General features: G+C 34.2%; 1 protein-coding gene across 3 annotated transcripts in view; it reads right to left on the minus strand.

Annotated features, from left to right (window-relative positions):
- Positions 1 to 3,808: 3,808 nt before the first annotated feature.
- LOC123531656 (integral membrane protein GPR155-like) overlaps positions 3,809 to 18,244 on the minus strand; it is a 30,717-nt gene continuing 16,281 nt past the window's right edge. Inside the window, exons 9-17 of one of the 3 annotated variants that reach the window (XM_053517299.1) lie at positions 17,707 to 17,884; positions 16,886 to 17,038; positions 15,826 to 16,121; positions 15,416 to 15,529; positions 14,770 to 14,865; positions 14,031 to 14,095; positions 12,001 to 12,036; positions 6,946 to 7,086; positions 3,809 to 6,235 (exon numbers count right to left, since the gene is read on the minus strand). In XM_053517299.1, coding sequence (XP_053373274.1) covers positions 6,031 to 6,235; positions 6,946 to 7,086; positions 12,001 to 12,036; positions 14,031 to 14,095; positions 14,770 to 14,865; positions 15,416 to 15,529; positions 15,826 to 16,121; positions 16,886 to 17,038; positions 17,707 to 17,884 — 1,284 coding nt within the window. In that variant the 3' untranslated portion in view covers positions 3,809 to 6,030. Of the gene's footprint in view, positions 6,236 to 6,945; positions 7,087 to 12,000; positions 12,037 to 14,030; positions 14,096 to 14,769; positions 14,866 to 15,415; positions 15,530 to 15,825; positions 16,122 to 16,885; positions 17,042 to 17,706; positions 17,885 to 18,244 lie in introns of all 3 variants that reach the window. The other 2 variants (XM_053517298.1, XM_053517300.1) reach the window with 2 other exon arrangements.

An 18,244-nucleotide genomic window follows, 5' to 3' on the forward strand; every position in this document is an offset into this window, starting at 1 on the left:
CTGACCAACTTTCATAAAGATCCCATGAAAAATGTGACCTCTAGAGTGGTCACAAGCAAAAGTTTACGGACGGACGGACGGACGGACGACGGACGACGGACACCGCGCGATCACAAAAGCTCACCTTGTCACTTTGTGACAGGTGAGCTAATAAAATATCCGAAACAGAGCTTACTGTTCTAGTTATTTTCTAAGGATTCCTTTTTGAACTGGAAAATAAAAATAAACCTACATTTTTTTTATACAATTTGGCAGCATGTAGAGATAGTACCTAAGTTTTTCAAATCATAGGTTTGAAGTTAAAAAGCTTTGAAATGAAGACAAATGTCCATATATTTCTCAAACACAGAAATATAGACAATATTTTAACCAGAAGTGCGGAGTTATGTGCATTTAATATTTTCATGATAACGAAAATTTTGTGATCAAGGACATGTAACTCTTCTTGAACATGGAGAGCGTAAACATCAAAGGGACATAATATAGTCAATATTTTCTAATTGGGTGCATTTGATTTAACATTCAACTTTGATCTGGATTGCTAAATACTGATCCATGATACTGTATGCTAAAAATTTAGAACATCTGGAACAGTCTATTAACAGAAGAACTATGCTTAAGCAGAATCTAAATATTTAAGCTCTAACTGGGACTCGAACCCAGGACCTCTCACACCTAAGGAAGACACTCTACCACTTCCCTATAACAGCAGTAGCTAATAGCTATGCAGTTTAATTGCTGGATTACATTGCGTGAACAGGAACAATAATCGGTGAACTCCGGATTATCGGCGTATTCGCTTTGTTACCTAACGGCATTTTTTGTGTAAAGAAAAAATATAATCTAATGCTGCCAACGTCATAATTGGTCAAATCTGCCCAAATTCCTCTGACGTGTTGTTCAGAGTATGAACTTACTAACTGGCAGTACCAGTGAAATATTACTTACACTGAATATTTTATATTTGCCCTTTTTGCAGCTGCCGAACGGCAAAGACGATAAGATTTGTCCAAATATAAGTAATTATTTTACCAGTTTTGAGAGAATTTCAATTAATGGGAAATTACAGTTACAAACTAAATACCTTTCTGCAACACATGGAGTCATTAGCATTCACTGTCAATCAGTATTATGACTAAGATCGACTGTCATTCATTCATTTCAAAGTTTCATAGACAGAGTCCGTTGTTTACATTTTTATCGTAACCGGTGCACTTGTAAAAATCACTTTAGTTTGAAAAATCAAAGTATGCGAAGAGCTATGGTACGGTCTCTACAGCATGGTACAAAAGAGGCAAGATTTCTCAAAATGAAAATCGTATCTGATAACAAAAGCAAACAAAAGCTGGCAGTTTAATTGTACTCACAAAAGCTGTATAATACCATAAAATACATATTTATAATAAAAGTTGCTCCAAGTAATGGAACTTCAAGAATGAGAGGACAATTTTGTACAGCCAGTTTTTCCTAACACAAGTTATTTCATGGCGAGAAAAATTGATGGATTTCAAATTTGATATAAAAGTGAGAATAAATAGTAATGCTCTCTTTTCACAAGAATTCAATTTTGTAGAAAGACACGACCATTGAATCCAAGAAAAATTAGATTCCCATTGTATTCATCTGTACAAAATGACATCTTGCTCATTTTACACTTCATCTGAGAATAGCAATGCAATAACTGCAATTCTAAATCTGAGAATAAAACATGAAATAACTGCAATTTTAAATCTGAGAATAAAACATGCATTCACTGCAATGCTAAATCTGAAAATAAAACATGCAGTAATTGCCGCTCCTTTCATGACAGCATCCCATATAACTCTGCCCCCCGACAGTTACTTAACAACTAAATCTGAAATGCAAATATATTGCCCATCAACAGAGTGGCTCACCTTCTCCTACTCCTGCTATATTGTCTATGCTAGGAACATTTGTCCGGTCCGGTCCGAGTGCTTGCCTTTCCAAACAGACTGTTACATCTGGACTTGAGTATGTTTAGGTCTCATTGGCCACTATATTTACAGTTGCAATTTGGCTACTAAATTCATGCTCTTTGGACGAAACTCTCTGGGAATTGCAGAGAGGTAATCAATATCCCTACATTAGAACCAAAACACACTTTAAGAACATGATAAGGGGCATGTTCGTGGTCTATACTCTACGTGGCATTTATATGCTTCATTGTGTCTGAAAGGGAGGATGGACCGTAATTAAACTCAAATAGTCAGTCATGCAAATATATTGTTAATGACACTTATTAAGGTAATTCTGCACGTTCAGATCAAATTTTTTTTTCACAAAGTAGAATTTTATTAAATCCTGATTTTCCAAATATTCAGAATATACTTAGAAAATATGGCAAATAAAAATGATATGGTCATGAACGTGATTTTTTGCTAGACCTGTATGAGAAATTTGGATTTCACATAAGTTTTCATAGGGAAAAATCACAATATTGATAACATTTTCGCAAAAAGAAACTTTTCTATAAAGAATATTTTAATGAAACTTCTTGCAGTTGTAAATAAACATATGGTCTTTAATATGGTGAAATAAAGTGTATAGTTGGTACATGCACTTGTTTTGGAGAAATCTGTCCACCATTAATGAGATCTGTATACTATATGCTAATTTTAAGACATTATTTTCAATTATTTACCCAGTAAAATGTTTTGATATCATATTTAATCCTTTAAAAAGCTAGTAATATTACTGATTTGATAAATTTACTCACGGGTTGCCATTTATTCATAAAACAATTTTCATTTCCGTATACCAAGCCCAGATTTTGCTCTACGTTATCCAGATAAATGACATTCTACTATTACTTCCAGTTTATCAAACATGCGGAAACTACCTTAAACTATTACTAACATTTTTATGACTCAATGCAATATGAATTTCAAGTAAATATGAAACAATTGGCAAGTTCTGCGATTACGTGATTATAAATGCACTTTTCAAAGTTAATCAATATTTATATGAAAATGCCAGAAAAAAAAGATATTAAAGAACAAAATAAATATGAAGACTATATCTATACACAAATAACGGGGGAAATTTAGAAGTAAATTTCTGTGATATCATCAGTATTTATGAAAGAAAAATTATTCGTGGCTTTGTCAATCCATGAAGTTAAGACCAAATGAACAAGCAAAGTTCCCATTCTTTCATCTAAACATGTGGAACTCCACAATTTAAAACTCCCCCCAAAAATTGTCATTTTCGGCAAAACTAAAAAGTCTTTTAATCCATTAAAATCAAATTAACTTACACTGTGTAAAAAATAATTTGGTTCCAACTTTCTTCTTCCTCAGACATAATTTACTAGATAAATCATTGCTGTAATTCAACTTCTACATCCTTATTCTACAGTTACTGAACAGTTACTGGTTCATTCTAACAGTGCCACATTTGAACATACTAAAAGTATGATATGTAATACCATTTTAAATCTATGGTGTCCTAGTGGTACAAATTTCTATATATTCTACCTCATCTGCATGTTTTCCTCATAAATATGCAATGCAATGTGATCCAGTCCATTAAACAGTACATGTAAGTGAGGCCTTAAGCAGATTGAATGAATAATACAAGACAGACTGGTTCATAATTATGTATATAATGGATGGGGCAGTTGGACTGAAAATGTGATACAGACCATTTTTTACAATTTTTTGGCTCACTGTCTGGTCCATAAACATGCACATGGTCCTCAGTGCCCTGTTCTATTTGTTAAAGACAGCGACAAACTCCATTTTGTAGAAAGTTTTGTCCCCCATTGTGTATAGCAATCACAACATAATCATTTGTATATATTGTATTAAATGTAATAACAAATAACATTAATATCTTAAAATAAAAAAAATAAAAAAAATTAAAAAAAAAAAAAATTATTAACAAATATATGAGCCGTGCCATGAGAAAACCAACATAATGGCTTTGCGACCAACATGGATCCAGACCAGCCTGCGCATCTGCGCAGTCTGGTCAGGATCCATGCTGTTCGCTAACAGTTTCTCTAATTGCAAAAGACTTTGAAAGCAAACAGCATGGATCCTGACCAGACTGTGCAGGCTGGTCTGGATCCATGCTGGTCGCAAAGCCATTATGTTGGTTTTCTCATGGGGCGGCTCATATAACTTATCCATTGTAACTCCTCAAGAACTGGAACCAAGTCAACTTTATGTTGGTTTTTTTCCAACTGATTTTGGTCCAATAGAGTTATTTTCAACCAATCAAACTTATTCCCAAATGAAACAATGGTTCAGTTTGAAGGGTCTCCTCTTTACAGAGGGGCTTTACTGTAAAAACTTAACATACGATTCTTCACAAAAACCTCTAACATAACTAACATATTGCACTAATTTTAAAATTGCTACCGTAAAAACTCGAATATATTTTCATTTTCGCAAACGGGTGCATATTATACACCAAAGTAGTCCTTGTTCTGCGAGCCAAAAATGGCTGATTGTAAACAAAATTCTAAGACTGATTTTCAATGCCTATTATATACTAATGTATGTTTTTTCCAAAGATTTTGATACAAGATCAGGGGCGCGTAATATACATGCTAGCATAATATGTTTTCGAGATTTTACGCTAACAGAGATATCCAGCAACAGTCACTATCAAATGCAACTAAATAATATTTCGCTTTAAATAAAACAAAAATTGTATTGTTTTTATAAAAAGGTGTACGAGTCAGTGCCGTCAGCATTTTAACTCAACATTATCAATCTTTCAAACATCAACAATTATGCAAAAATTTATGCAGTCCGACTAGGAAAGATATGAGGTTTGTGTTATAACTTGTGTCCACTAAACACAAATATGCCGTGCATGTAACAGATGTATAAAATGCAAATAATTTATTTCTTTGAAACAGTCAATATGGCAATATAATACTGGCAATGTATGCAGTAGTTTTAGAACGGATCCCTGACAAGCAGTTGGGAAGGTCACACATCAGTTTCTGAATAATTGTGTGCATGTCTTTATTTTGTGTTAAAGGTAGTTCTGGACATTCAGAAACAATTTTCGTTTTCTACAATGTAGAATTTGATTAAACTCTAATTTTTCAAAACTTCTGAATACGCTGAGAAAATTATGCATAAAAAAGGATAGAGAATTGTGTTTCACTTTTTGCTATACTGATCTGAAAAATACGTACATCAATCAAATTTTCATGATGGAAGTCTATGGGAAAACCCATCCCAAGCAGTGATTCTAGCTGTGATTTTATGATCTAATTTGGATTCTTTTTACAAGTTAGTAGTTTTGGTCATATATTTAATCTTCAGAAAGACAGAAACATTACTGATTTTATCAATAGAAAAGTTTCCGATTTATTATTGGCCTGAAGTACGTTACTGTATGCTGAATCTGAGTTTCATTCCATATTTTACAAATAATTGAAGTTACAACACCACTTCAAATGTCTCTAACATGCAGAACTACCTTAACCTATCATATAATTTATTTAAGCACAGACAGAATTAAAAAAATGACAACTGTTCTGAATGATTCACTGCATATTCTGCCAGATTTCCTACCAGCAAGATCAATTTAAATGCAACAATAAGCAACCATAACAAAATTAGCAAAGAATTCTATAAAAAGCTCTATAAATGCATCTATGGCACATCTCATTTCTGTACTTTGATTCCAGACCCCAAATTAGCAATGTTAATTTATTAATGCAAAAAGGTATAAATGCCCATAAAATAATGATACATAGCAAAAATTCACATTACACTATATTGGGAAATTTTTATGACAGCACTTATTCCAGATAATAAATATTTGCAACCATTCCCCATCATATCATTCAAAGCATCGGTACTAAAAATTTACTAAAAATATAATAAATGGGCATGTTTTGAATAAGCAAACAAACCAGATTGGGAATAATAGCAAAAATAAATATTCACGAATATTTCCCAATTTACTATAATTAACCTACAGAAAAACTACACTGAGATTGCTGGTACTAAATACAATTCATTTTTATCACATTTTTCATATCTATTCTTCATCCTCTAGAAATCTGTAGAAGTATGGCATATCATGGAAATCGTGCTCTGATGTCACATGACCAATGATCTGTCCTCTTAGTAGTGTCTGTCCGTATGTCACCGCCTCACCTCTGCCTCGGCACAAACCCACCTCCACCATCCAATCACAGAAAGACGTACCACAGAACACTTTGTTGTATGTTCTGAACTTGTACCTGGGGAATAAAATCAAACTTCAAACTTAAGTGGATCATACTACCTCATTCAGATATGTGAAACTAATTTTTTTGCCATTCCACTGTAACAGTTATGAACTTGTACAGAATATTTTCAGAATGGATGGAAACCTCAACCTCTTAGATCAAATTCTTTTGTTTAAAGTTCCATAAGGCTTTTTAAATTTCATGTTAACCCTTAGCCTGCTAAATTTCGAAAATGGACTGTTCCATCATTCAGTTTGGGCAATACCATTTATTATTCGAAGGGGTGTTCACTGAAAATTTACTAACTGAATAGCAAACAGTGCAGACCATGATCAGACTGCACGGATGTGCAGGCTGATCTTGGTCTGCACTGGTTGCAAAGGCTGAAATATTCGCCGCCAGCAGGCTAAAGGTTAAAAACAGATAAAGCAGCTGTCCATTTAGATGAAATACATAATTACATAAGAAAATCACTGCTTTCAAAATTACACAAGAACTTACACATTTAAATTGATAAAGGGAAGTAATAAAAACAATGGATTCAATAAAGTTTTCTTCTATGTTTATTTATATGCAAGCCTTTGATAATTATATGAGAAAACAATTATCAAAATAGAATTTCAAACAAAATAGACATACCATAATTATATTGATAACGAAAAATGTGGCAGGCAAACTACAAACAAAGGCATTAACAGCCTTTAACAGATGTTTGCACTTACTTCATATCCCGGACGATATCCTGTTGACAATTTTCCCGATGATATTTCACAAACTGATCACACTGATGTTTTTCCTCCTCTGTTAATTCTGTCCTCGATGGAATGTGCACCATTTCAGTCCCGTATATCCATTTACGCCATCTGAAAGGCCAGAAAGTTAACTTTTTACGTTATGAATATCAACTGGAAATGTGCTACGACTTATCATAATACAATAGCCTCAAAGAAAAACTTTTGGTCAATGAAGGAACCACATACAAGATGGGCTGTAACACTGAAGCCTTAATCGGCAGAGAAAAAACATCTTAAAGGCGTAGGCCAGTCTTTGTATATGAGATGGGCAAAATTTTCCCCAATAATAGAATATCTTCAAACTTTGGATGTTGAAGGACAATCATCTAAGAAACAAAGATATGCAATAAAAGTGATAGGTCACCAGTACTGAAAAAGAGTTATCAGCCCTTGAAAATGGCATTGTTAATCTATCTCATATACAGGGACTCTAGCGTACGCCTTTAAAAGTCCAATGCTGTCATTATTCGTGTTATATAAAGGACTTACAACAATACTGCACCCAACCCTAAATATACACATCAGTTTAAATGCAATATTTCTCATGTCAAGTTAAATAAGAATATTCCTACCAAGCCGAGTAAAAGCAAAGTTGCTCTGAAAATATTACTAAAACTTTCTGTCATTTAAGTCTGATAAGTAAATTTGAGTGAACTTAGATACACAAATCAAGCAAAACTAAATGTAATGTACAGAAAGCTTTCATATAAAAAAGACAGTCCAATTTATAATATGCATAAATAATTATGACAAGTTTTAAATCTGTATCAGTAAGAACATATATTTTAGAAAAAGAAATATTAACAACATTTTTTTGGACACACAATAAAAGGATGCATTCTAACAAAGAAATCAAAGTCAACATTTACTAACATATTTATATCTGTATTCACTTCTCAAAAAAAAAAAAAGAAACTTAGTAAGGAACAGGAGTGTGGAGATTGACAGGGGTGGGGAGATTGGGGAGATGGGGGTATTTTGCCAAGTCTTTAGGGGATTTGGGGGTGGGTTATGGAATAAGACCCTAGTGTGGAATGCAAAATATATGAACTAACTCTCAGATCAGAAAAAAAGCTCTGAATATTTACCTGTTTCAAAAATTATATTCACAAAAAATGAAACAAAATACATAAAACGATAATTTTAAAACATTTTCAATTTAAAAAGAAAGACGATCAGACATGCATCTGAAGCGTTTTTACAATACCATATATTTATCACACTGTACCTATAATACATGCGTTTCATGAACTTCCACTGTTTGCTGCATATAATATATAAATTCATATTCATTTGGTAAATTAAACTTAAAATTAAACATATCATCCTGCTCATAACAGGCTAGCATATACAAAAAAAATAAATATGCTAAAAAAAAAACACACATAACAAGAGCACCGCCTTGCGGGTGCTGACGCTCATCTGATTTTTTTTGTGTAATAGAAATATTGTCCTACCCATGATTTTCTAAGTCTAAAAAGGGCCATCATTCTTGCAAAAAGCAGGATAGAGTTATGTTTCTTGATGTTCAGTGTCCACTTATTTAAGTTTTAAAGCAATAGCTTTGATAGTTTATGAGAAAAGTTGACTTAAACATAATACTCAACCAAGAAAATGATTTTCTAAGTCCAAAAGGGGCAATAATTATTGCAAAAAGCAGGATGGAGTTATGTTGCTTGCTGTACAGGGTCAGCTTATGATGGTCAACAAGTGTTGCAAGTTTCAAAGCAATAGCTTTGATAGTTTAAGAGAAAAAATTGACCTAAACATAAAACTTAACCAAGAAATCTGATATTTTCTAAGTCCAAAAGGGGCCATAAATCTTGCAAAAAGCAGGATGGAGTTATGTTTCTTGCTGTACAGGGTCAACTTATGATGGTGAACAAGTGTTGCAAGTTTTAAAGCAATAGCTTTGATAGTTTAGGATAAAAGCTGACCTAAACATAAAACTTAACCAAGAAAACTGATTTTCTAAGTCCAAAAGGGGCAATAAATCTTGCAAAAAGCAAGATGGAGTTATGTTTCTTGATGTACAGGGTCTGCTTATGATGGTGAACAAGTATTCCAAGTTTCAAAGCAATAGCTTTGATAGTTTAGGAGAAAAGTTGACCTAAACATAAAACTTAACCAAGAAATCTGATATTTTCTAAGTACAAAAGGGGCCATAAATCTTGCAAAAAGCAAGATGGAGTTATGTTTCTTGCTATACAGGGTCAGCTTATGATGGTGAACAAGTATTCCAAGTTTCAAAGCAATAGCTTTGATAGTTTAGGAGAAAAGCTGACCTAAACATAAAACTTAACCAGGCAACGCCGACGCAGACGCCGACGCCGACAACCGCTCAAGTGATGACAATAACTCATCATTTTTTTTCAAAAAATCAGATGAGCTAAAAAAGGAATTTGCTATTAAAAGTAAACAGCGCACAGTTCTGGTATAACAAGAGCTGTCGGAGGACAGCAACGCTTGACTATTCAACAGCCTTGTCAATTGAATGAATACAAAAGTTGAAAAAGGGGCATAATTTTGTAAAATGCAAAGTAGAGGTATTGAACCTCTGTACTGCATGTCATATCATGACAGTGAACAAGTGTGTGAAGTTTCAATCCTTTCCAATTTGTGGATACTGAGATACCAGCTTACATACAAAAACTTAACAAAAAACTGCTAAGTCAAAGGGGCATAATTTTGTAAAAATGCCATGTAGAGTTATGGGACCTTCACAGTGCATGTTAGATCATGACAGTGAACAAGTGTGTGAAGTTTCAATCCATTCCAATTAGTGGATACTGAGATATCAGATTACATACAAAAATTTAACCAAAAACTGCTAAGTCAAAAAAGGGGCATAATTTTGAAAAAAAAAAAGAGCAATTAGTGGATACTGAGATATCAGATTACATACAAAAATTTAACCAAAAACTGCTAAGTCAAAAAAGGGGCATAATTTTGAAAAAAAAGAGAGTAGAGTTATGGGACTTGCTTAGTGCATGTCAGATCATGATAGTGAACAAGTATGTGAAGTTTCAATCCATTCCCATTAGTAAGTACTGAGATACCAGCTTACATACAAAACCTTAACCAAAAATTTCTAAGTCGAAAAAGGGGCATAATTTTGTAAAAAAGCAAAATAGAGTTATGGAACCTGTGCAATGTAGATCAGTTCATCACAGTGAATAAGTGTGTGAAGTTTCAATCCATTCCCACAAGTGGTTACTGAGTTACCAGCTTACATACAAAACCTTAACCAAAAATTTCTAAGTCGAAAAAGGGGCATAATTTTGTAAAAAAGCAAAATAGAGTTATGGAACCTGTGCAATGTAAGTCAGTTTGTCACAGTGAATAAGTGTGTGAAGTTTCAATCCATTCCCACAAGTGGTTACTGAGATACCAGCTTACATACAAAACCTTAACCAAAATCGGGACGCGGACGCGGACGCCGACGCCGACGCATGGGCGAGTGCAATAGCTCACTATTCTATGAATAGTCGAGCTAAATAAGTGTATATGTCTCAAGATAATAGCTTTTTTTCTGCTCTGCTACTTTTAAAAGTCTGATAAGCAATGTGAGGACACTATATTAAAGTCAGAAATCTTTCACATGTAGAAGAAAGCACGAATATTTTTGACGACAACCTGCTCTTATGCAAAAGCCAAAGAGAGTATAAATTAGATATACAGTCTTTCTATAATGCAGCCAGAGTCATAATACTAACATAGGTATTTATGTAAGCTTAAATTGCTGCATATATCACTTATGGCTGTACATAGATAAAAGCAAGAATAAATTTTCATAAGTTGACTGCAACCTCTCATGTTTGTGAAATTTTGTATCCAAGCTCATACTATTACAGCATACACTTTCAAGAAAAAATTACTGAAAGGCATGCATATTTTTTTTAATGGTTCTATCTGCGAGAATTCAGAACACAATCCGGTATCTCAACTAACACAGACGTTATGATTTCTACAAAACATTTAGCTGTTATAGAAATATGCTATATGCATAATTTTTCTGGTGAATCTAAGCTCTCTGAAGATGTGCGAAAACAAAATGTTACATACACCTTAACTTTTATATAACTTCTTGACACCCAACAGTTACCAGCACTTCTCCCAAGTGTTTTCTAGAAACAAGTTAAACTATACAGAGCTGACAGCTAACATTTACTTTCTCTTTCCAGCGGCAGCAGATACAATACAATTATAGAGACAACAGCTATACAGGTACATATCTACTAAATTTTAACAATTTCACATGTTGACCTCTAAATTTCATATTATGTGCCTAATGTCATTTTAATGTGTGTCCTTGCTTTAATAATACACATTGGGGGCACAAAGCAATCTGAAACACAATTTTTGGTAGTTTTTATTTACATAATGTTTGCAATGAATGATCATTTCTATACTTTAGCAAAATATTTTCTACTTTGACACCTCATAACATAAAAACATGACTGAAATTACTTCAAATTTTCTTCGACATTGTATAACCTTAGTGGCAGTATCAGAGAAAAATATATGAGCCGTGCCATGAGAAAACCAACATAGTGGCTTTGCGACCAGCTAACAGTTTCTCTAATTCCAATAGGCTTTGAAAGCAAACAGCATGGATCCTGACCAGACTGCGCGGATGTGCAGGCTGGTCTGGATCCATGCTGGTTGCAAAGCCACTATATTGGTTTTCTCATGGCGCGGCTCATATGTTAACTATTAGGAGTCTGGACCTTTTGACACAACCTGAAAATTTCTCTGGGACAGCTAGAATTTCAAGATTTCAAGTACTGAGTTTCAACTGTACAATATAATCACTTCTTATGAGGATAAAAGTGAGCTGTCGGAATTCATCTTACAAATATATTTGAAAGGATCTGACAAACACATTAATTTTATCTGTTTTCAGCATACATCAAGGTTTACCGCATTGCAACATCCATATTCCAAGCATTTTAACGAAAGAAACCATTGACCTTTTCTTACCTAGTCACCACTCTAACACCTGCACTACATTTACATCTATAAGTAAATATGCCAATTAGATCTATCTTGCATTAAAATAAATTAATGTTACTAGCATGGTAAAATCTGAGCTCCATGGAACATTTAAAAATGGTCTCTCACACTACAACGGCATTGATATCAGAACAGGTTAGAGTAAACTAGCATACACTTACTGAATGAATGCCTGGTCAATAGTCAGAATTATTACATGACTCCTTATACAAATCGCAATGTCAATAGTTTGTGGTATATGACTGGTCCATGTTCAACACGTTTACTGGTCTAAAAGGTCAAAATAAAAAAAAATCTGAAAATCAAATTCTGATGTCATGTAGGTAATAAAACACTCACTGAATAGTTTTGACTACATGATGGGCAAAGTATTCAATAAAGCGTATTATAACATGACATCAGAAATAAATTTTCACATTTTCCCCCATAATTTATACTTCAACCCAGCAAAATTTAGTGTTGAACTACTGACTGGTTGATAGTACAGACTATGGACTGGCATTTTTTATAAGGAGTCATGTAATATTAAATGATATGAAATCAAAATTATATTTTACTTTGCACTGGAAAAATATACTTTTCGTTTGATATAAAAAGTACATTATTCAGCAACTTTTACTGCTGATCAAGCCAGGTGGGACTAACTGTCTAATGGGATCATATGCAGGTTTAGTTGGTTTAAAATTACTGAGAATTACTGAACCAAAAATAAAAGCTGTAATTCTATAGCAAGCAGCAGAGATTTTAAGATGTAGAGCAACAGATGCTGGGTTTAATCTTGTCATGAAAAGGGTGCTATATAAATCTCTCCTAATATAAATCTAGTATATGATATATTACTGGAAGAAAATGCTGTTTTTAAAAATTCCTTAGTACAGAAAAAGTGCTTGTCTAAACCATAGGTGTCAAATCCTGCTGGAAACCAACTTCTGCTTAGAATTCTTACTAACTTAAAAGTGCTAATAGGCTGATAACCCAACATAACTAGCTTAACTGAGTAAACTTGCTCAAATTCTGTGCCAATGCTTCAAACTAAACAGAACAACAGTGCTCAGCTGTGTTTTCAAATGCTAGTATACACATGCAGTGAAAGCTTGATTAGAAATGCTAGTGAAACTAAACAAATTATTTTCTACAAATATATCAGTATAATATTATAAAGTTAAGAAGAATATGAAAATTCTAACTCGATGTCTTTTTCTAGAAATGTTTTTTGAGTTTTTCCAAACTATATCTGCAAAATTAAAACCACATATTAGTATGATTTTGATACATAAAAGAAATACCTGCAACTATCAGAAAATAACGAGCTGTCACTATTTGTGACAAATGCCCCCCCCCACCGAGGCGTGCCCAAGAATGCTGTCAAATTGTGACCTTGACCTAAGAGATCCGGGTCATTGACATGACAAAGCCTTGGGATTAGATGAACATTTGTGCAAACTTATTTCAAAATCCCTCCATGTGCCAAAAAGATATGGACCTGACAAGAAAAAAATCACACATCATTTTGTGACCTTGACCTGAGAGACCCAGGTCACAAGCATGACACACCTTCTCAATATGGTTAACATTTGTGTCAATTATTTTCAAATCCCACTATGAATGTTGAGGTCACAGCCCGGAAAAGAATTTACACGGACGCATGCACACACACACGGATTGACAGTACAATTTCAATATGCCCCCTCTTAAGGGGCATAAAAATGGAACCTTACCATAGCAATTATTCTACAGTTGAAGCTGACTTTGTATTTTTTATTTCAATACCAGATTTATATTTTCGCAAACATTTCTGCACGCAAAACGTTGTCCATCAGGGATTCGCAAATTTTATGTGATGCAAAAAATGTTCACTTAATATATAGTATAAGAAGAAATAGGTATAAGATATATCAGATAATAATTAGCACCTAAGTACCCTTGAAAAGTGACAGTATAGGTGTTACTGCTAAGTGCAGCATGTGTTATTCTTAAATTGAAAACTACATACATACCTTTTTATACATGGTAAAATCATTAGTCGAGTATCAAACCCAAATATTGCAAACACTACCAAGCTCTGTAAAAAAAAGAAAATATACAAGGTAATAATTGCAATGATTAATCATATAAGTTACTAGGCATTTCAGAGGAACAGTTAAAAATTTGTAAAAGAAATAATTCCTTATTGTTAGAACACTTCGCTGTTCTTCATTTACTGTCCTACTGCCTGGTTACCAGATGTGTGTATCAGCAGAAAAAACAACATTACAGATTTATTTGTAACAGTCACAAGGTGTATTAACACGACATGACCTTGAAAGAACAGATGACAAGTCATCAAAGAAAATACTGTAAAATCATTAATATTCATAGGGGACTAATTTCTCAAGATTTCATGGCTGTGTCAATCCGCAAGATTAAATCCCAACAACAAAATGAAATTCACCACCATTTTAATTTCGAAAGTTGAAATCAGCAAACATATATCCCATTAACCTTTAGCCTGCTAAATTTCTAAAATGGACTGGTCCATCATTTAACATGGTCAGTACCATTTATTATCCAAAGACCCCGTTCACTGAGAATTTACTGACAGAATAGCGAACAGTGCAGACCATGATGGTCTGCACTGGTTACAGAGGCAGAATTACCTGCTGCCAACATGCTAAAGGTTTAAATACATGGTAGCCGATTGGGACAAAACCTCAAAATTACATGCCCACTAAATCAGATGATTTTACAGTAACATACCTGTCCGTAGTTTAGGAAGCTATCTAGGAACTCTATCTCTACATATATTCCTGACTTGCTGTTGTTAAACAACCTCCACAAGCATATAAATAATCCCTGAAAATAAATATGTAAATAATATCACTAATAAAAAAAATTATTTTACAACTTTGATGAATCATCTGAATTTTACAAATGATAGCAATACTTATTCTCATCTTATGACAGAATTAATCTATATTTAATAAATTCACAGTATGACTATTATCAAACAAACAGAAGTTATTTCAAGACCATTTTTTATCCAATACTATTTAATGGACTATCTACTATCTAGGCAGTAATTCTAGCACCACTATGAACATGGGTAGAACCACTGAACTTGCACATACAGCCTGGACTGTTCCTTTACAGGGTATGAATACAAGCCTGGAGAGAATCATACACACAGCAGTGACAAGACATTGATTCGAAGTTTGCAACTTTAACACCTCGGCCACAGGAGCCCCAAAAAAGCATAGAGGAAAAAATCACTTATTCTAAATTTTTGCACTTCAATGAAGCTCTATTAAAATCTATTTGATCTTACGTAAACTGAAAACAATGACGACTTGACTGGAGAAGTCCAATACGAAAAAGCCATCCAAAAATTAGCCGATGTACTTACCATGAACATGGACACTTGTAGAAACAGTAGAAGTATGAGGAATTTTCCAGTCTGGTATTCATCTGTTTGTTTTGGTCTTCTCACTTTAACACCAACATCATCGTTGTCATTCACCTGAAATTACATACTGACTTTTACAACTCCGATGAAATTCATTAAAAACTTGGTGTATATAAATCTAAACATAACTATCCAGTTCCCACCCCTACCTTCACTCAAGTTAAATCACCTAGCCAAAAGTCTAATGAATTTAGCGAGGACGCAAGTATGCTGTCCTACCATCCATAATCCCTCTTTTCTCTTGAATTATAAATCTGTTTTAATATAAATACAACATTTCTTATATTCATGAAATTAAAACTCAAATATACAATACCATACTGTGCATGTAAATTTCAATAATCACTTACCACAATATTTCTAGTTGAAGCATTATAACATCGAAGGAGTCCCGCACACTGCTGTCTCTGCTGGTAACTACATGTTCCGTTACTACACTCGTACGACTGAATCGAGTCAAGGTACGAGTCTTCACTCGTTGAAGAGCTAACGCTACTCTCTGGACTTGGCAGATCTCTTTCTGTGTTTGCTTTGCTAGTGTTTGCTTTACTGACAACTCGATTTGAGCGGTTTTGTTTTGGACGGTTTTGTTTCATCTCATCAGGAAATGGAACAATATCTTCAATATTGCTGGAATTCTGACGGACTGAAATACATATAAAATAGACTTGAAGTGAGTTCTTCTGAAACAAAATTTAATGCATGTATCCCAGGGCTTCTAGTCCATTCCCAATACATAAAATCATTTCATATTATGCTCAGACAGACACTTGTGGACTTCTCAACTGGCAGACAATCAAAATCTCCTCCACTGAAAAAATGACATGTCATAAAAGAATTTGAAAGGCTTAAAACACCTTTCTGTGGTTTTTAACAAGGACTATCATAATACCCTCCATCGTATGAATAGGGTTTTAATATGCATTTCCCTAGTTCCCATTTTGTCTAAAACTTAGACTCACTTCAAACCAAACCACACAAACACAGTGAGCTTCTTTTATTCAAAAATCTCTACTGTCCATAAGCCAAGGGTGCCATTTACACTAACCATGACTAAAGTATTTCTTTCTTTGTATGCCTCTTCATATCAGGGGATGATCATCTGGGACAACTGTAACCAATTCAGCTTCATCAAGAATAAGAAATTTTGCAGAGATGAACATTGCCCCCACTCACACTCCTACCCCCTATTTTTAGCTCTGGAGGTCATGTTTTTACAAATAATTATCTGAACACACTAGGTAGGTCATCCAAGAAACATCTCTGATAAACTATGTAAATAAGGCAAGCAGTTTCTGACAAGAAATGATTTAAATTTTCGCTATATATAATACATATAGAGACTGATCACATCCCATGACACCAATGTTTCTATAAATTTTGAAAAACTGGAAACATGACTTTGCATACCCGTATGTTTGTAGAGATTAACCTCACAGTCCTCCGTACATGCTGAGCAGGACAATGATCTATATCTATTGTTATCGCCTCCACCATCTGTGTCAGATATAAGCTTGGTTCTGCTGCTACTCTGTGTATGGCAAGGGGTTGGAATTTCTTCATCTTCTATACAAATGTTAAATTCAATTATTACCATGCCATGGAATAAAAGAAATAATATGATTATTATTAATAGGTTGACGTGGATAAATGTAAGAAGCCTCTGAAGTCCACTGCCTCTTGTTTCTGTGGGTAAGTGACCATTTACTTTCTCAGAACAGGTTTGAACAGTTATGGTGTGTAGGAACACCAGTTACCCAACTTGTTGCCATTAATCTTTGACCTGGCATTGATGTCATAAATTTATCTTGTACAAGCATATCTGTTAAAGATTCCCTCTCACCTTTATCTCTATGCCTTGACCCCTTAACCTTTAACCCGACTTGTGTCATAAACTTACCTAGTAAAGTATATCTATTAAAGATTCCTCTTCACCTTCACGCTTTCACATTCAGCCTGACCTTGATCATAACCCTCGTAAAAGCATAACAAATCCTACTTCACCATGACCTCTATACCTTGGCACCTTAACCTTTAAACTGACCTTGATGTCATAAACATACTTTGCTGAAGCTTGTTACAGATTCCTCTTTACCTTGACCTATGTCTTGACCCCTTCACACTTGGCTTGACCTTGATTTCATTAATGTACCTTATAAAAGCCGATCTGTTACAGTTTTCTCTTCACTTTGACCCTTTAAACATTAACTTGACCTTGATGTCAAACTAACCTTGTAAAAGCCTATCTGTTGCTGATTCTTCTTCACCTCTATGCCTTGACCTCTTAACCTTTGACCTGACTTTTATGCCATCCTGGTCTTTATGCTGGCGGGAATTTCTTTGATGTAGCACCATGAATGTTATATTGAGAACTGAACAAATACTCAGTATAATAACTGATAACACAGCCTGAAATAAAATGGAATACAAATGCACATGTCATATACCTAGCTTGATTGTGTTTTGTTTTTACTGGATTTCACATCACACTGATACAATTATAGGTCATATGGCAAATTTTCTGCTTTTGATGGTAAAGGAAGACCCCCAGGTGCCTGCAATGCATTATTTCAGGTGTGAGTGGGCATCTGGGTAGAACAACCGACGTTCCATAAGCCTACTGGATGACTTCCTCACATGAAAGAATTTCACGCCCCAAGGGAGGCTTTAAACCTACACTGGTGATGGGCATGGGATTTAACCACTCAACCATTGAGTCCCCTGGCTTCCTACCTAGATGGTAGTTTAATAACCTGCTCAAGGAGTTCA

The sequence above is a fragment of the Mercenaria mercenaria genome, chromosome 11 (assembly GCF_021730395.1).
Source record: "Mercenaria mercenaria strain notata chromosome 11, MADL_Memer_1, whole genome shotgun sequence".
Lineage (NCBI taxonomy): Eukaryota > Metazoa > Mollusca > Bivalvia > Venerida > Veneridae > Mercenaria > Mercenaria mercenaria.